This window comes from Xenopus laevis, chromosome 5L (genome assembly GCF_017654675.1).
Source record: "Xenopus laevis strain J_2021 chromosome 5L, Xenopus_laevis_v10.1, whole genome shotgun sequence".
Taxonomy (NCBI): Eukaryota; Metazoa; Chordata; class Amphibia; order Anura; family Pipidae; genus Xenopus; species Xenopus laevis.
Window position 1 is genome coordinate 108,364,572 of NC_054379.1, and position 17,656 is coordinate 108,382,227.

The 17,656-nt window shown below is 39.9% G+C and overlaps 1 protein-coding gene across 3 annotated transcripts; it reads right to left on the bottom strand.

The window, feature by feature from the left end:
* Positions 1 to 146: 146 nt before the first annotated feature.
* Positions 147 to 16,256, bottom strand: phr.L (CPD photolyase-like L homeolog). 3 transcript variants are annotated; one of them, XM_018241341.2, is made up of 10 exons: positions 16,176 to 16,256; positions 14,763 to 15,231; positions 12,635 to 12,780; positions 12,373 to 12,555; positions 9,746 to 9,904; positions 7,958 to 8,156; positions 7,087 to 7,239; positions 3,849 to 3,970; positions 2,442 to 2,601; positions 147 to 1,206 (listed from the first exon to the last, which is right to left on the bottom strand). In XM_018241341.2, exons 1-10 carry the CDS (start codon positions 16,224 to 16,226, stop codon positions 1,052 to 1,054), a joined length of 1,797 nt encoding a protein of 598 aa, XP_018096830.2. In that variant the 5' UTR covers positions 16,227 to 16,256; the 3' UTR covers positions 147 to 1,051.
* Positions 16,257 to 17,656: the final 1,400 nt, after the last annotated feature.

Genomic DNA, 17,656 nt, shown 5'->3' on the forward strand with positions numbered 1-17,656 from the left:
GGGAGTTGGGATGTCAAAAGCATTTTCCCCATTCTATACTTTCCCACTGTTGTAGAATCTGTTGTCAAATCTGCATTACTGTTTGAAAGTTAATGGATGTATTTTAGTGTTAATACACAGAAAAGAATACAATCACACACAACATATACAAAAACATGCAAGTGTATTTATGAAAAGACATGTATATAAAGACAAAGGCTATCCCTGAGGGATTTATTACAAAAGGCCAGTAGTCAAATGTCTACATATTATAATCTAAGTCTATCAATACAGCAAGACCTTCAGCTGAAAGCCAAGTACCAGTTTAAATCCCTTGGAAAGAACAACCAACAAACATAACATATTACAATGCATTACTCTTGCAATTTAAAGCAATATATTTTCTGCCATGTTTTATATATTTGGTGTCTGCTGACATTTGTAGGAAGCATCGTGGCATTGAAGGATAGAAAAAAACCTCATATCAGCAGGCAGTTCAGTGACTGTTTTCTCTAAAAAATTATATTGCCAACTGTCAAAAAGAAAATGGTGCTGATTTACAAGCAAAGGTGTAAAATTGCAGTTGCCAATTGCAACTAATCAGCGACTACAAGTTAGAAAATGAAGGCAAACATCTGATTGGTTGCATTGGCAGCAGAGATCTCTCGCTGAACTGCTATGGTAATAAAAATGCTGTTTTGCAAGTACAGTTTCCCTGTAATTTTGTAGAAAACAACAACATTTAAGAAGTTGTAAAAAGTGACCGGCAGAACAGCTATTTATTTCCACTGCTGAGGATGGAATGTTGCAGTTACCTGATGGAAAATTCCCCTTCTGACTTCTCCATATAGGGACCACACAGCATTAACACGTGCAACAATTTCCAATACAAAGAAACGTAGAAAAATGAAATGACTACAAGAGTATGACAAGCATGACATGGGTAGCCGCCATGGTGTAACAGATTAACTATTGCCTCAACATTCTGAAGCACTCATCCATAATCTCTCCCTGAGAGCCCAAAAGAAGTCTTGCAACACCTTGAAAGGATTTTCCACAGTCCGTCCATCTGTTATTGGCTGAACTTCTTTGGGTGATAGCGCCGCTCAAACTGTGCCACGTCAAATTTTCTCTTACACCCCTGGTAGTTCATGTAGCGAATCTTCCCAAACACTGCCCGCTCAGCCCAGCCCTGGTCATGGATCCCACAGATTGACCACATGCAGCCTGTATAGCAGATGACAGAACAAAATGGAAAGGGTTAATGGGAAAGTGTAAAAGGCATGAACATATAATGGACCAGATAAACATCCAGTCTAATAAAGCTTACAAGGCTGATAAATACAAAACCAATGATCAATCAGTCAATCGCTAACGATATAGTGACCAGACCATTGTATTTTGGTTCTGGGTGCATGGCATTCTGTGTGTAAATAATATTCTAAGCAACTTTCCAGCATATATTAATTGCCAGTGTTCAATCGTTTTAAAATTAATTGTAAATGTAATTGCTGTTGAATGCCTTATCTGTCTGTCCCTTGCTAGCGTCTGCACTGCTGGTTCTAAATAGTAAACAATGTAGCACAAGCTGATTAACACACAAACCTGTTGCATGCAATAGAATTGAAATAGTCAGATAGGGGAGCACAAACTGCTTGCAAAGTAAAAAACCAAACACATACAATGCCCTTAAAACACTCATGGGTGGTTGAAAGAGACATAAGTGACATCATTGGGTCATCAGTCTTGTGAGAGACCATAAACACAAATGTAAACAAAAAACACAACATAAAACAGCCCAGACAGTTTTCAGCTAGTTTATAGCATTTCTACTAACAGTGCTTGCAATAAGTTACCTGATTTATTTCATACAGCTCAGCAATAAACAACACAGCCTTTGGAGGTCATTCCTTTCACAGGCATTGCTTTAGCTAGGGAAACTGCCAATGTTTTGGCTGTCCAAATGTGGGTCAGCATGGCAGGTAAAATCTGATCTCTAAGGCTAAAGGCACAAAGGGCTGATGAACCACTTTTCTCCACCCATGTTTTGTTCGTAGGAGGAGAAAGCGGATCTGCTCCTTTGTGTAGCTTCACTGACAGGCATGACGTCAGCCTGGGTGCAGGCACATGTTCGAGGGCCAGATTATATTAAAATGAAGTTTCCTCCTATCTGACCACTATGAAGCTTGTTGTGAACAGAGAAGATGTCATAGGACTCTATCAGCAAGATCTGAGGCCACTCCTGTAGCAGCTACAAGAAGACCATCCAGAATTACCAAAATGATACCATCAACTTTCATTAATGAAGTCATGACCAAATACTCCTTTGAAGAAGACATTTAGTTTGGATTGCAGTGCTATCATAGTGCAGTCATGTCCTCCCAGTCTTCCTGTGTCTATATTAGAGTGCAGTGATTATTACTTATCAGTAATCTCTTTTCAGGCACGACTGCTTTCCTTACCTACATATCCATTAGGGTCCCTTCCATCCAACTCATAGCGGTCATTGAGGTAAAGGGAAAAATGAAGTGCCTCCTCTGGAGAACTTGTCCACTCTAGGATCTTTTTGGCCCAGTACATCCTCAGGAATCCATGCATTTTCCCTTCATGCACCATCTGGAGCTATGAAAACAGAATATTTTTTTTAGAAAGCCTTTATAAGCGAAAGTCAGAATCAAGGGTGTTAAAACTATCATCTGAAATGTCTGGAACCTAGGGTATCCCAGTTAGAGGTATTTATATAAGAATACTAAAATATGCTAACATTTAAAATCTTCAAAATTGTTTTGCCACCATCATGGCTTTGGGTTAGCATTTGCTTGAACAATACACTATGAGTAATGGATCCTAAGCTTAATACTGTATTCTACAGCCTGGATCACACCTATCTCCAGGAGAAAAAAAAGATCACAAACATGGAGTTAGAGGGGGGTATTGATCCAAGGAACAGATCTGTACCCCTGACTTGTACAATAAGCCCATTTTCGCAACATGACATAAGGATGAGTTGAATTAACTTTTAGTATCATGTGGACATTGATATTCTGAGACAATTTGCAGTTATTTTTTCAGTTACTAAGCTTTTTGCTTAACAGGAATATGATTAGTAGAGGCCTGCAACGTAACAATAATAAAAATATAGCCTCATAGAGCAATCGTTTTTGGCTGGTGGGGTCAGTGACCCCCGATTTGAAAGCTGGAAAGAGGTGGAAAAGGAAGGCAAATAATTAGGGGGAAATGGGATGAGGGGGGTAAAATCACTCCAAAGAGCAATTCAGCAGTAGGGCGATGACACTCGGGATGTTTTGATGCCAGTGGGGAAACATACGCTGTGCGGCTGCTTTTCAGTGGCTGAAGTTTCCTTGCAAGGAATCTACAGGCAACTTCACTTTGCATATGTTTCCCCACTAATTTGCATGCTAGCCAGTGGAAAGGAAACAAGGGACAGTTTGTCACCCTCAGTGGCCAAGATTAATTGTGGCTGATAAAATGTCTATGAGTCAATGCCCTAAAAAGGGACTAGTTTTATCAGAACACAAGTCACATGGCTGAGGGCAGTTGGAGAAGTAATAAAATAGCTATCGTCCCATCACATTTCAAAATGAAATATAAAAAAAAATTGTTTGCTCTTTTGAAAAATAAATTTCAGTGCAGGATTCTACTGAAAGATCACTAAATCTTAAATGACATGATTTCCTGTGACAAAATCCCTTTATCTGATTCTGGTCTTTTATCAAGCATGTGTCATGAATTATTGAGCAGAATGACAGATCAGAGTTTCTTTAAACATTCCAGCTAAGTATACTTTACAGGATTCTGAACATGCACCGAAAGTACAGGTTGACCCAAAGCCAAATGAATCCAATCACCTGGGCAGCATTCCACAAAGGATCATGAGTCTTGCCAGCCTCTAGTTTTTCCAAAGTGTACAGGTGAGTCCTCTTGTCCTTTGCATGATCCTTTAAAGTATTTTTTGCCCAGTCATAAGCACCTTAAATGTCACAAAGAAACTGATATGTTAAACAATGTTGGGATTGTAATCTAAATTTACGTTGAATAAAATGGGCATTACTGGAGGCTGGATTCAAACAGAGGTTTTGATAAACGACAAAAACATGTTAAAATGGCAGAAAAAAAACTTGCACTTACTCTGCCTTTAGAGCTGTTTCTAAGGACTCTGGAAACAGCAATGCCATGCATTAATGGGGTTGTTCACATTCCAACATTCAGTTCAGTTGGTTTCAGACAGTTCACCAGGAATAAAGACTTTTTTCAATCACTTTCTATTTTCGAATCATAACCGTTTTTCTAATATTGAAGTGTAAAGTTTAATTAATTCACCTTCTTATCTTTCTGAAGCAGCTCTGGGAGGGGGTCGCCGACTCTGTAAACGGTTTTAAATTGATACATTAGTTGATATATTTCTGAACTTTGGCCCTGCTGGGCAGATTTCCTGATTTTCATTAAAAGTAGCTGATACAATTTTGCTCTATTATTTGATACATTTCTCAGCTCCATTAGTTGATACATTTCTCAACTATTGTAACAATTTTAACAGTTCAGAATCTGCACATGAATTACTGAGCTGCCAGATTGAAACACCAGAGGCAGGAATATTAAACTTTAATTTTAGATCTTTAGAAAACCAGTAAATAATAAAACATGGAAAGCAATTGAAAAAAAGACTTTATTTCTGGTGAACAATCTGAAAACAACTGAACTGATAAAAGGTGTTTGGAAGGTGAACAACCCCTTTAAAAAAGAAACAGAATAGTTGTTTTCATTCTGCTTTAGCAAGTGTAAAATTATACAAATCTGTAACCTCTTTTTTATTGGCCTCCTCCATATTTATCTCTTTTAAAAAGAATGCAAGCCATATCCTTTATAGTTTTATCCTGCTTTTCATATTTTGCATGTTTAACGTTGAGCTTTTTCTGCTCTTAGAATGAGATGGTGTTATCATTTAAAAGTTTTTCTAAAATTAATAATGATAACTTCCACCAGTACATGGTCCTTCTACATTCAGTTGCAGGGATAATTATCATATTTCAGCCATATATTTGCCCCTTTCCTTGTCTGTTAAAGTCATTCTTTGCCAGTGTTGATAACACTCTTGTGTGACAATGCGGGTTCTCTTGTGTTCCTCACACTTGTGAGATTGAACCTGGTGTCCCATCAGCCATAATCAATACTCAAAAACTGTGCTTTGAAATTCTCAGATAAACTTTATTCCAGTTGCTGCCTATTCAAACTAAGGGAAAGACTGAACTGCATGGTTAGTATTCAATAACTTTATTCTAGTAGCTGTCTATTCAAACTAAGGGAAAGACTGAACTGCATGGTTATTATTCAATAACTTTATTCCAGTAGCTGCCTATTCAAACTAAGGGAAAGACTGAACTGCATGGTTATTATTCAACAACTTCTGCCCTCAAACTACAATACACTAATGCCTGCTCCTACATCCAATTAACTGCTGTTTACATGGGTAAGGTGGAACTTCTCCCTACAAATCTGTATAGTTTAGGTTATGGGTCTGTACCTGTGAATGCTGAAAGCTGTTGTTTAAAAATAAGATGGAGGAAAGGAAATTCTGTTTTCAAGACAGATATTAATGTATCGGGTATATGGCATAAGAGCTCCATAATGCTAAGAAAAGTAACATCCATTTTCACGAAGATTATACAGGAATTGTAAACCTACAAAAAGTATACATTCCCCTCAGCTCATCCTATCCCTTTTTCAGAATTTTGCCATAAATTAAAGCAATGGGGCCCAAAACAATGAAAAGCAGAGGAAGGAGGGCATGGAAATAAAAAGAGAGGAAAATACAAAATAGAGGAAAGGTTGTGAAGTATATTAAAAACTGGGATGATAATGAAATAAATCTATAGAAAGGGCAAGGTGGAAAAAACAAGGCAGAGAGAGAAATAAGATGTGAGAAATTCATGCAAAAGATAATAACCAGGGGATTTTTTTTTTCTGTTCACTTTCAACCCGCATATTGTGCAACATGACCATCAATTTAGTACCTGCATTTATCTGCAGTGACAACTGCCAATTTACTAACTAATACAAAACAAGTTTGATTGTGTGGACGGCATCATCACACAGGATCCGGGGGAAACCGAGCTTTGTTAAAATGAAAAATCTTTATTATTCAAATGTTAAAACACACTATGTGAGCAGGCAGGGGAACAGCTTAACGTGTTTCGTGACCAAATGTCACTTCATCAGAAGCTTCTGATGAAGTGAAAAAGCTTGATTTCCCCGGATCCTGTGTGATGATGCCGTCCACACAATCAAACTTGTTTTGTATTCGCACTTCCGCAGCCAGAGCGGCTTTGGACGGATCGCTTTGAAACACAGGCTCAGTACTCTCTCATCTCCACTTGCAGGGATGGCGTTTGCCCATGCATCTCTGTGAATTTACTAACTAACAAGTACAAAAAGCTTGGTGAATTAACTTCGCATTGGTAAAAACTCTCTTTGTATTGGTGAAAATTCACATCTGTTCATCAGGTAAAATTTCTCCAGTGAATTTTTGCCAATTTACTAAAAGAATGAATTTTTGCCAAGGTCCAACTTTCGTAATGCCACTATAAAGATAGATCAGACACATTTGCATCTTATCTATGTCACCTCCTTCATGCCGATTTCCCAAATACGTCATTTTTTCATGGCAGAAATTCTCTAGAGGATTTTCCCTAATTCAGTTGTATAGGGAAAATACAATAACATATTTTCAAAGAATTTACAACAAGAAAAAATATCTACACATTTCTATTACAAAGCATATTTACGATTTTTTGGTGCTAAATATGTTTCAACCTGAAAAAAGCCTAACATTTTATAGTAAAGGGCAACTCATGGAAAAAAAACTATATTTAAGCATATATAGCAAGACAACAAGTACAAGTTATTACAGATACAATGAAAACCCATATTGTATCTGTGTTTTAGAGGGCCTAAAACTGTTCTCTTAGCTAGGACCTCAGTGATTCTTCAGCCAAATATTGTCTGTGGCAAATAAATTCTTTATCATTGTTTCTGATGATTTGTAAGAAAGAATGGCATCCTGTCAATATAACAGTAGAGCGTTTTTACCTTCAATTTTGTCATAATTCTTGTTATAGAAGCAAAAGTTGTCCGCCAGCTCCCGTCTCACCACAGCTTCTTCCACAAAACTATCTACAGATTCCTTGAACTTACTGCGATATTTCTGAACTTCAAGAATTGCCCGCTGGACTGACAGCTGTCCTAAAAGTTTTAAAAGAAAAGGAACAAAGTTGCCATTTATGTTTCAATAGTTGAATAAAGTGTTTGTAAAACAAAATGCATAAGGCTATACATGTGGCATAATAAATACATTTTACTTAAATTTATTGCCTGGTGGAAGATTGCCTTCATTCGAGTGCCTGCATATGAAAATATAAAACAAATTAGTGCTCCAGTCCTTAAACTCCTTCCCCCCAACGAGCTTTGTACCACTGGGCGCTTCATCAGAGGAGGTACGAATGCATGAGGAGGGAGGAGCTTAGGAAGCATGGAGCACTTAGTTACATCTCTGTTTTGTATGCACCTAATTTTTTTCTAAGGATTGTTAAGGGGGTCATAATGCCAAATTTTGTATTGTAATAACAGGAGCAAAGTGGAATTTTTTTCACCTAATTTACATTATTCTCTTTGTACCTAAATTATCATGTATTGCTACCACCATCATACATATGCAAAGATTAAGCAGACTAAAATCAGCAATCCACACAGACACCACTGAAAAAAGTATATGTGGACATTTTGTTGCTTGTACTGAAGAGGATTTAACATGGGCGACAAAATGTGTCATAGCTAATAGAAACTGTGACTCATGGTTTCATGCAACAGGTAAGAGTCTGGCTGGGCCAATCAGTGAGGCTGTGTTTTTCAATTCCTATGCATGATCGAGGGTATATTTATATATTCAGTCGCCAAGACTCACCAAAGTGAAACCATGGAGACAAGTTGCTGAGAGCATTTTGGTTTGGATTATTTCTGTCTGAATTAAAATGCTTGAGACGCTCCGAGATAAAGGACTGCAATACATTAAATCCGGCATTTGTTCCAGGCTTTGCCCATTCCACTTCTCCAACGGTCCGATCCACTTCAAGGCTTTTGTAACATTTATCCCAGTCGACAGTCTGACAAACGAAAGCAAAAGTACAGCAGCTAATTAGGACAGGGACCAATGTGAATAACAAACAATGGGGTATATTTATCAAAGAATGACGTTAAGAGATCACCACAATTCTCTAGAGAGAAATTCCACCACTCTCCATTCATTTCTATGGGATTTTAAAAGAGTATTTATCAATGGGTGAAAGTTCATCCTTTGATAAATACGCCTTTCAAAATACCATAGAAATAAATGGAGAATGGCGAGCTATAACTTCATCCTTTGATAAATATACCCCAATGTCTTTATAAATGTCGGAACTACATGAATAAATTAGTAATTAAAAAAATAATATGACAGCTCAGATACCTATTATAGCTTACAATTAACATTTAAAATATAAAACACAACTTCATCTGCTTCATAGACAAATCAGAATGGTTTATTCAGGATGCAAGTTAACCACAGCACCATGAAAGAAAGGATGCCACAAACTTCTTTTATAGTATATAAAACACAACTACAAAGCATTTCATGTGCCACAAATCTCATGCAAAGCAGACTATGCACACAGAGAAAGTCCTGTAAATAAAATGAATTATCCCATTAACATGAGAACAAGGAAATATGGATCCACTAAATTACCTCTTAACAGTAATGAGAATTCTAATAGTTATAGCAGAGGTCTGACTGAGGTCAGAATAAATCAATTAAAATAAGTATGATAAGAGAAGAACCCTGTCTATAACTAAAAGTTCAAAAAGTATATAAGGCAAGAAATCTTGCTTGACACAAAATAGAATAAAGTAAATTATATAATTGTATAAGTGCCCGTTTATAATACGGTTAAAGTGTTAAGTATACCGTAAATTGATAAATCTCTAAATTAATACTTCATGAATTTTAAAAAGCCAAGTAGAGCAAGTGTAAATCCATTGATAAAGAAATACCCAATTGCAAATAAACTGATTGTACAAAGTTTATAAATTACAATATAAATTAATGTATTTTTCAAAGAAATAAATCAGTAAGTAAATAAAAAAAATAAAAAAAAAAATCTGTAGAGTTTATCCACAGACTTTTGAGTACAATTCATACAATTATAAAGTGCTAGTGCAATAAATAAGTGGTTGTGCCTGAAATTACTTAGATGACAGGTCAATTAAATAAATCAAATGTCCATGTATGAAAGTAAGTTAAAAAACACCAAACGGCTAAAATCCTTAGAGTAGTCAGAAAAAATGGATAGAGGGTGGAGTTGTCCCGTAAGCTAGTAACCTAGTATTTTTCTAATCTGGGACACCACAAAGTTGTAGGCAGGACAGGGTAATCGGGACTGTGGCCTCGTTAGTTAACCTTACCCTATTCTCAAGAGAGGCTAGATATACCCTAAAAAGCCACAAACCCACAGCCCCTTAGAATGGAAAGAAGATTGTAAGGTTAGAGAAGAAAGGATTGTGCCAGCAGACTCCAACCCCACACCCGCAATTGACCCCAACCAAATTGATATAGAAAAAGGTTATTTAAAAAGGAAGAGAATGCCAACGCGTTTTGCTTAGAAGCTTTATCAAGGCGTGAATGGTGCAAAGTCATGAATAAGTAAATTAGTCCTACCTCTGCTTCAAATTTGGGCTCATATGGATGTTTTATAACAGGAGGGAACTCAGTAAGAAACTGTGATAGCTGGTCGTGTACTTTTCTCCGAATAGTTCGAGCTCCATATTCTTGCTTAATGGATGCTACCCAACAAGGAACAATGTTATGGGCATCCACCTAAAAATACACACAAAACTACCCCAATGACATAGTTACACAGACAAAGTAATGCATTTACCTTAATTTTGTTATTAGCAACTTGTACTCACACCCTGCCAATGCTCACATACTTAAGAACAAAAACTATGAAATAAGAGGTCACATGAAATCAAGCACAGAAATATCTAAATCATGTATGATGTAAATCATTAAATTAGGATTTAATACACTTACGGTTTGTTGAAACATTTTCTGAGATTCCTTGTCAGTGCTATCTTCCTATAGTCACGTGACTCAGCATGAATGTTAACCACAAGTGGAGAAAAAAGGAGATGCACTCAAACAGTTCGATGCAGTGTATGCAAAATACCTCCAAATATTTATTTGTGCGGAGTACAAAGTTTCAGGGGCTTCACACCCCCTTTACTATATCACTGATGAAGAAGGTACTTTGGGTACACCGCATCGAACCGTTTGAGTGCATCTCCTTTTTTCTCCAATTGTGATGTAAATGATTTAGCTTTTAGTAATAATTATTGGCCTACTGGACTTCATACACTATAATCTAAGAGAGCAGAATTTTTTTCACCTTAGTTTGCGGATTAAAGGGGTGCTTCTCCTTTAAGTTAACTTTTGGTATGTTATAGAATAGCCAGGTTTAAGCAACTTTTCTATTAGTCTTCATTATTTTTTATAGTCATTTGCCTTCTGATTCTTTCCAGCTATAAAACAAATGCTCAGTAAAGGTACAAATGTATGGTTATAGATACTTTTTATTACTCATCTTTCTATTCAGATCCCCTCCTATTCATATTCCATTCTCTTATTCAAATCAATGCATGGTTGCCTGGGTAATTTGGACCCTAGCAGCCAGATTGCTGAAATCGCAAACTGTAGAGCTGATTAATAAAAAGCTAATTAACTAAAAAAAACACAAATAATAAACAATCAAAACCAATTGCAAATAATCTCAGAATATCACTCTCTACATCATAGTAAAAGTTAATTTAAAGATGAACAACCCCTTTAAATTACTGCATCAGTTACCAATGTTAATAAATCCGCTCTTCTCAGGAAAAAAAACATCAGACCTTGAGTTCTTGATAGTGACGCTCGGTTCACGTTGAATTTGCAAATCAGCAAAAGCAAGCCTAGTCTTCTATATATTTGCAACCATAAGCAAGATCCATTTAAATATACAGAGAGAAAAATTGAATTTCCCTGATGTACATAGACTGATCAGAGTATGTATGCATGCATGCATGCATGCACATGTACGCACTAATGTTGAAAGAGATATATAAGGGCTCTTACAGACAAGCGTTTTTACCTGCGCTCCCCTGCGTTCCGTTTTTCTGCGTTCAGCCGCAGGGCAGCGCAGGAATAGACGCATTACATTTTTTCCAATGGGGCTGTACTCACACAGGCGCGTGTAGGCGCCGAACGCAGAAAAAATGCAGCATGTTGCGTCTCAACCTGCGTTCGGTGCCTACACGCGCCTGTGTACATTTTTTCCAATGGGGCTGTACTCACAAAGGCGCGTGTAGGCGCCGAACGCAGGAAAAATGCAGCATGTTGTGTCTCAACCTGCGTTCGGCGCCTACACGCGCCTGTGTGAGTACAGCCCCATTGGAAAAAATGTAATGCATCTATTCCTGCGCTCCCCTGCGGCTGAAAGCAGAAAAACGGAACGCAGGGGAGCGCAGGTAAAAACGCTTGTCTGTAAGAGCCCTAAAGGAAGATCTATTGATGCTTATCTTCTTTTTTTTTTTACTTGATGGCCCCTCCCATTTATATTGGCTGCCTTGAACAAGCTCAGAGACTCTGGATTGATGGAGATTCTTGTAACTGTATTGTGGCTCTATTGTGGCAAAGCCTATAATGTATGAAAATATGTTCTCTCATGATATCCTTCCCACCATGCAAATCGCATCTTACTCTCATAAAACAATGCTACAGACAGGCCCCTGTTATAGGCAAGAGATAACCGCAAGATATGCAGTTTTGAACAAAGGATACACACAAACCTAAAAACATAATGGCACATTTAAAGAATCACTCATTCACCAAGGGGGGTAAAGTAATATATATTTTTGCCTTAGTCATTTATTTTTTATTACTCAATGTAATAATGAAATAATATTACTTCCAGTGTGCACTGGATCTGTACCTTTCAGTTTGATACTACTTGTGGTACTACTACTATAGACTGAATCTTGCACACTGAGTGACATCTGTCTTTCCTTCTAACTTGGACATCCCAGATTCTATGCTGCCAATTTATGTCTCTATCCTCTGTGGTACAGTAAAATATATTCTTGTGTCATGTTACTGAATGTATGAACTGAAGCATTCTGTGTTTGTTTCTATAGCTATCGTGTATGCATACATTATTTTTTTTTTCCAGATTTTACTTATACTGAGATGCATGCATCCATATGGTTTGATAAAATACAGCTATAAAAGTCCCATTCAGCTCTAATTACCTGCACAAGTGGTACATCCTCAGGTAGACACTTGCCAACATCCTCCACCCACTGCAAGGGGACACGCAACGGAGAGAAATCAGTCACAACTCCCCCAATGGCATGATCCTTAACAAAGTTTGGCAGAATGTCTTTTGCATATCCAATAAGAAGGTGAAAAGGGATGTTTAGTTCTTTGCACTCCTAGAGACAGACATATAATTAATTACAAGCATACATGGTATAATATAATGACCTTGACCAAATATTATATGTACAGTACCTCAGCAACTTCCTGCAGACCTTTCAGCATGAAGCCATAATGACGGATTGTGGCATCCAAGAATTTAGGAACCAGGCAAAATGTAACATGTAATGGAAGCTTCTGCTTGAGAGCCAGACGCTGAGCATAGAGAAAGGCCCAGTTGTCTAAAAGGAAAAAACGTTACACACATATTAACATAAGTAACATAGATGTACGGGTGGCACTAAGAAAATCAGATCTTTGTGATTCTATCATGGAATGCAAATAGCTGCACCTCACTATAAATGAAGCGGTACCTGTACCTAGGAGGGGTGGTGAAGCATTATTTTGCGTATTTTATATAAATCTCCAGAAAATGCTTCAACTTTCCATTTGCAAAATAGTCACATAACTTATCCAAATGATCAACATTCGAGGAAGGACCCGTGTGGTCCAAAACAGGTAGTGCTTAAATAAACTTCACTAAGATTTGAAAAGACAGCTGTGAATAGAGGGCCCTCCTTTAAGCATCTTCTAATTCCCTTTGCAAATCCAGTGAAGACTAGCTCTGAAGATGTGCAGTGCTGCAATCTGAAGAACTGTGACATCCATATGCTGCCTACAGTAGATGGTTGAAGTCTGGATGTGAGGTGCATCTAACCTCAAAGTAAAAGCAAGCTAAGTATCGGTTTGCATATTCAAAGTACACACCAATTTCTGCCAAGATTATTTCCACATGGTGGAGTTGATGTGAAAGAACTTGGGATACACAGTACTTATTTATATGAATGCGATATACAGTCTTAAAGGAACAGTAACATCATTTTTTTTTATTAAAAAAATAAAAATTACAGCGTGTATATAATACCCATGTCCCAATAGATATTACCCATTCACCCTCCTTGTACCAGAAAAGTCCCCAGAAAATACTCCCCTCCATTGTCTGAACTGATTTTGAAAAACGGCGATATGGCGATCAATGGAAGGCGAACAATACGTACAAGCGCGCTCCCGACAGTGCTCCTTCAGCCAGGACTTCCGTCATGAAAGTAAAACCGGAAGTCAGAAGAGTTTCTGACAGGGCATGCATCCTACGACGCATAAAGTTCTCCCTCTTCTTGCCGGCTTTTTTCTTTTGTATGTGGGCAGTGAGAGGAACAAGGAGGGATGGGGGGAGTGTACGGCAGCATCAATGGAGAAGGCTGGGGAGAGGGACAGCAGTGACAGGACACGGAGCGGAGACAGGGGGAGTGAACGGCTGCATGAAAGCACTGTGAGAAACGGCAGTGACAGGACACGGAGGGGAGGGGGGGTGAGCTGAACTGCTGCATGAATGGAGAAGACTGGGGTGAGAGGAACGCGGAGGGGAGGTGGGGGAGTGAATGGCTGCACAGACGTATGGCAGTGAGAGGACATGGAGTGAGGGGGAGTGTATTGAACTGCTGCAGCACTGGGAATTGGGCTGATTTCTTGGGTTGGGGAATCTAATAATAAAATGCATTCAGCCAGCGCTCCTATAGCCTAAGCAGTTATCCTATCGGTTAGGTGATGTCACTTCCGGAAGTGACATCATGAACCCGGAAGTTCAGACCCGAAAACAAGGAAAAGAAGCACGGCAGCGCGCACGTAGTGTAGAAGAAGGTTGCTGGTGGGGCAAGATGGCGAGGACCCTTGGACTCCATCCAGAAGCGGCGGTTTTGATTTTCTCGGATTCCTTACAAGACTACCTGGATTCAGCAGCGTATTAGAAGTTACTTAGCTAAGTACATTATTTTTGTCTGAGTTTGTAAAAAAGTGTTACTGGTCCTTTAATGAGCTTATAAGACTGAGACTTATTGAATATTAAAACTAACGTTTACTCAATATCCACCTGATCTGCAAGGAGAGTTTTTCTAATTTTAGCTGAATCACATGCTTATTTCTGTTTGGAGGGACCCCTTTCCAGCTGCCGCAATGCATTGATTTAAGAGTTTATGGGTGCTTTTTAAACTGTTATTATTGTCTATGTGAATAAAAAGCTATTTTAGATGGAATAGTTACATATTTATTTCGAGTGCAAGTTCCAAGTATCATACACACGCTCCAGTTTGTAAGAGGTTATTTAAGTGTACATATTACACAGCAATAACATTTGTGAATACAGTGAATCATTATAAGATTTGCACACCTTGAACTCTCTGGTCCCGTGACATCCAGTACACTATCCCTTGAGCATCTTCTTTAAGATCCGCTTCGGTGGATAGCAACCGAGCCCTTTTCTTGTTAAATTTAAATTCAGATACAGAGGGGGCTGCTGCCATACGGGATATCTTAACAGCTTCTCTGACATCCTTTTCCCCCTTCTGCTCCACCATGGTTTTCTTCTTTTTAGCATCCACGCCAGAGCTGTCTCCACTGCTATCTGATAATACTTTCCCCGGAATCTTCCTTTTTCCTGGGCTCTTTGTTATTGTCTGCGTCTTTGTTTTTGCATCAATCCCCATTCCTTTTTTCTGGCTTCCGTCTGATTTTTCACTTCCGGATTCTCCATCTTTGGGTTTGGATTGCTTACCCTTGTGAGACATGCCTCTGGCTTGTTTCCAAGAGCCAATCAGGTGGCAGCAATTCACACTCAGCTTGTTGCACAGGATTAAAGCCTACATTGTGGATAACAAAGAACATTAATATTAAAGCAGCAGTGCTGCAAGAAAACAAAGCTAATCAGAACAAGTGATGAGCGACATTTTTTGCCAAGTATTGCCGTGAAAATGACAACCATAGACGGCAATGGGTGGAAAAAATATGTCACGAGTCAAAAAAAAAAAAAATATATATTTTTTTTTTTTGTTTTGGTGAAGAGAAACGGGTCAGATTTGCCCATCACTAATCAGAAGCCATTAGCAAGTACAAGAATCAACTTGACTGCATTTTGGGCCAGAGGGAAAGATAAGCCAGCAACTCAGCACTGTCTAACCTGCAAATTCTCCAGCTGCACTTGAACTACAACTCCCAGCAAGGCTTTGCCATAGGAAGAGACATCAACGAATGCTGGAAAACTATTCTCTACGCCAGATATGTGACACTTTCAATAGAGTATTTCCAATATAATTTAAGAAACGCACGAACATTGACTGAAATTACAGCCAGATCAGCGAAATTTGGGGTGTTAAAGCGGGTTACCTGCCCCCTGCTGTCATTAAATTACAGATTTGTGAGCACAGGGCCGTTGCTATGGTGCCAGCATCTTCCTACCCTAAGCCACTTTGTGTATATATAGAGCAGTTTTCGTCCCAATAGAGGCGACTGGATAGCCTGGGGCTAAACTTCACCCTGTAATACACGTGACTTAAATGCACAGCTCCGCTTTCCCTTACACTGCCCGTAGTCCCCAATCGCTACTTACACCTTCCCCAAGGCTGTAAACTCCAAACCTTTTCCTCCCGTCTATTAAAAATCGCGCAAATGTCATTACGCGAGACTGGCGTCACAACTTCACGTACGCGTATTACCTAGCTGCATTGTGGGAGCGACGAGCAGATTGTGTAACTAAATGAGAAGGGGCAGGACTCAGTGTGGGGGATAGTTCCCTCAAACATTTTACCTCGGTAGCGGCTAGTTCCCATCCTCGGAAAGGACCTGACGTCACGGTCATGTGATCATACCATGTGACCGCTCCACTGCGCATTATCCATTATTGGGCGGTAGATTCAAATAAGCAGAAGCGCTAATGCATTGTACGGGCAGGCAGCGAACATTTCAAAGGACGTGCAGCTTAATCTCTGGAACTGCCAACTTCTGATGTGAGTTGTTACAGGCTGCAACCTCTACCCTAGCTTTTAGGGCAGTTAACTGGGTCACTGTGCCTCGATTTCTGTGGGCTATATGGGGGGGATGATCGCTGTGCCTCTGATTTTCTATAGGGGTGATCGCTGTACCTCTGATTTTTTTGTGGGTGATGGGGGGGGGGGGGGGTCACTGCACTGTGCCTCTGATTTTCTGTGGGCTATATGGGGGGGATGATCGCTGTGCCTCTGATTTTCTATAGGGGGGATCACTGTGCCTCTGATTTTCTGTGGGCTATGGTGGGAACACTGTGCCTCTGATTTTCTGTGGGCTATGGGGGGGATCACTGTGCCTCTGATTTTCTGTGGGCTATAGGGGGGATCACTGTGCCTCTGATTTTCTGTGGGCGATGGGGGGGATCGCTGTGCCTCTGATTTTCTGTGGGCTATGGGGGGGATCGCTGTGCATCTGATTTTCTGTGGGCGATGGGGGAGGGGATTGCTGTGCCTCTGATTTTCTGTGGGCTATAGGGGGGATCACTGTGCCTCTGATTTTCTGTGGGCGATGGGGGAGGGGATTGCTGTGCCTCTGATTTTCTGTGGGCTATAGGGGGGATCACTGTGCCTCTGATTTTCTCTGGGCTATAGGGGGGGATCGCTGTGCCTCTGATTTTCTCTGGGCTATAGGGGGGGATCGCTGTGGCCTCTGATTTTCTCTGGGCTATAGGGGGATCACTGTGCCTCTGATTTTCTCTGGGCTATAGGGGGGGATCGCTGTGCCTCTGATTTTCTGTGGGCTATAGGGGGGGATCGCTGTGCCTCTGATTTTCTGTGGGCTATAGGGGGATCGCTGTGCCTCTGATTTTCTCTGGGCTATAGGGGGGATCACTGTGCCTCTGATTTTCTCTGGGCTATAGGGGGGATCACTGTGCCTCTGATTTTCTGTGGGCGATGGGGGAGGGGATTGCTGTGCCTCTGATTTTCTGTGGGCTATAGGGGGGATCGCTGTGCCTCTGATTTTCTGTGGGCTATAGGGGGGATCACTGTGCCTCTGATTTTCTGTCGGCGATGGGGGAGGGGATTGCTGTGCCTCTGATTTTCTGTGGGCTATAGGGGGGATCACTGTGCCTCTGATTTTCTGTGGGCGATGGGGGAGGGGATTGCTGTGCCTCTGATTTTCTGTGGGCTATAGGGGGGATCGCTGTGCCTCTGATTTTCTGTGGGCTATAGGGGGGATCACTGTGCCTCTGATTTTCTGTGGGCGATGGGGGAGGGGATTGCTGTGCCTCTGATTTTCTGT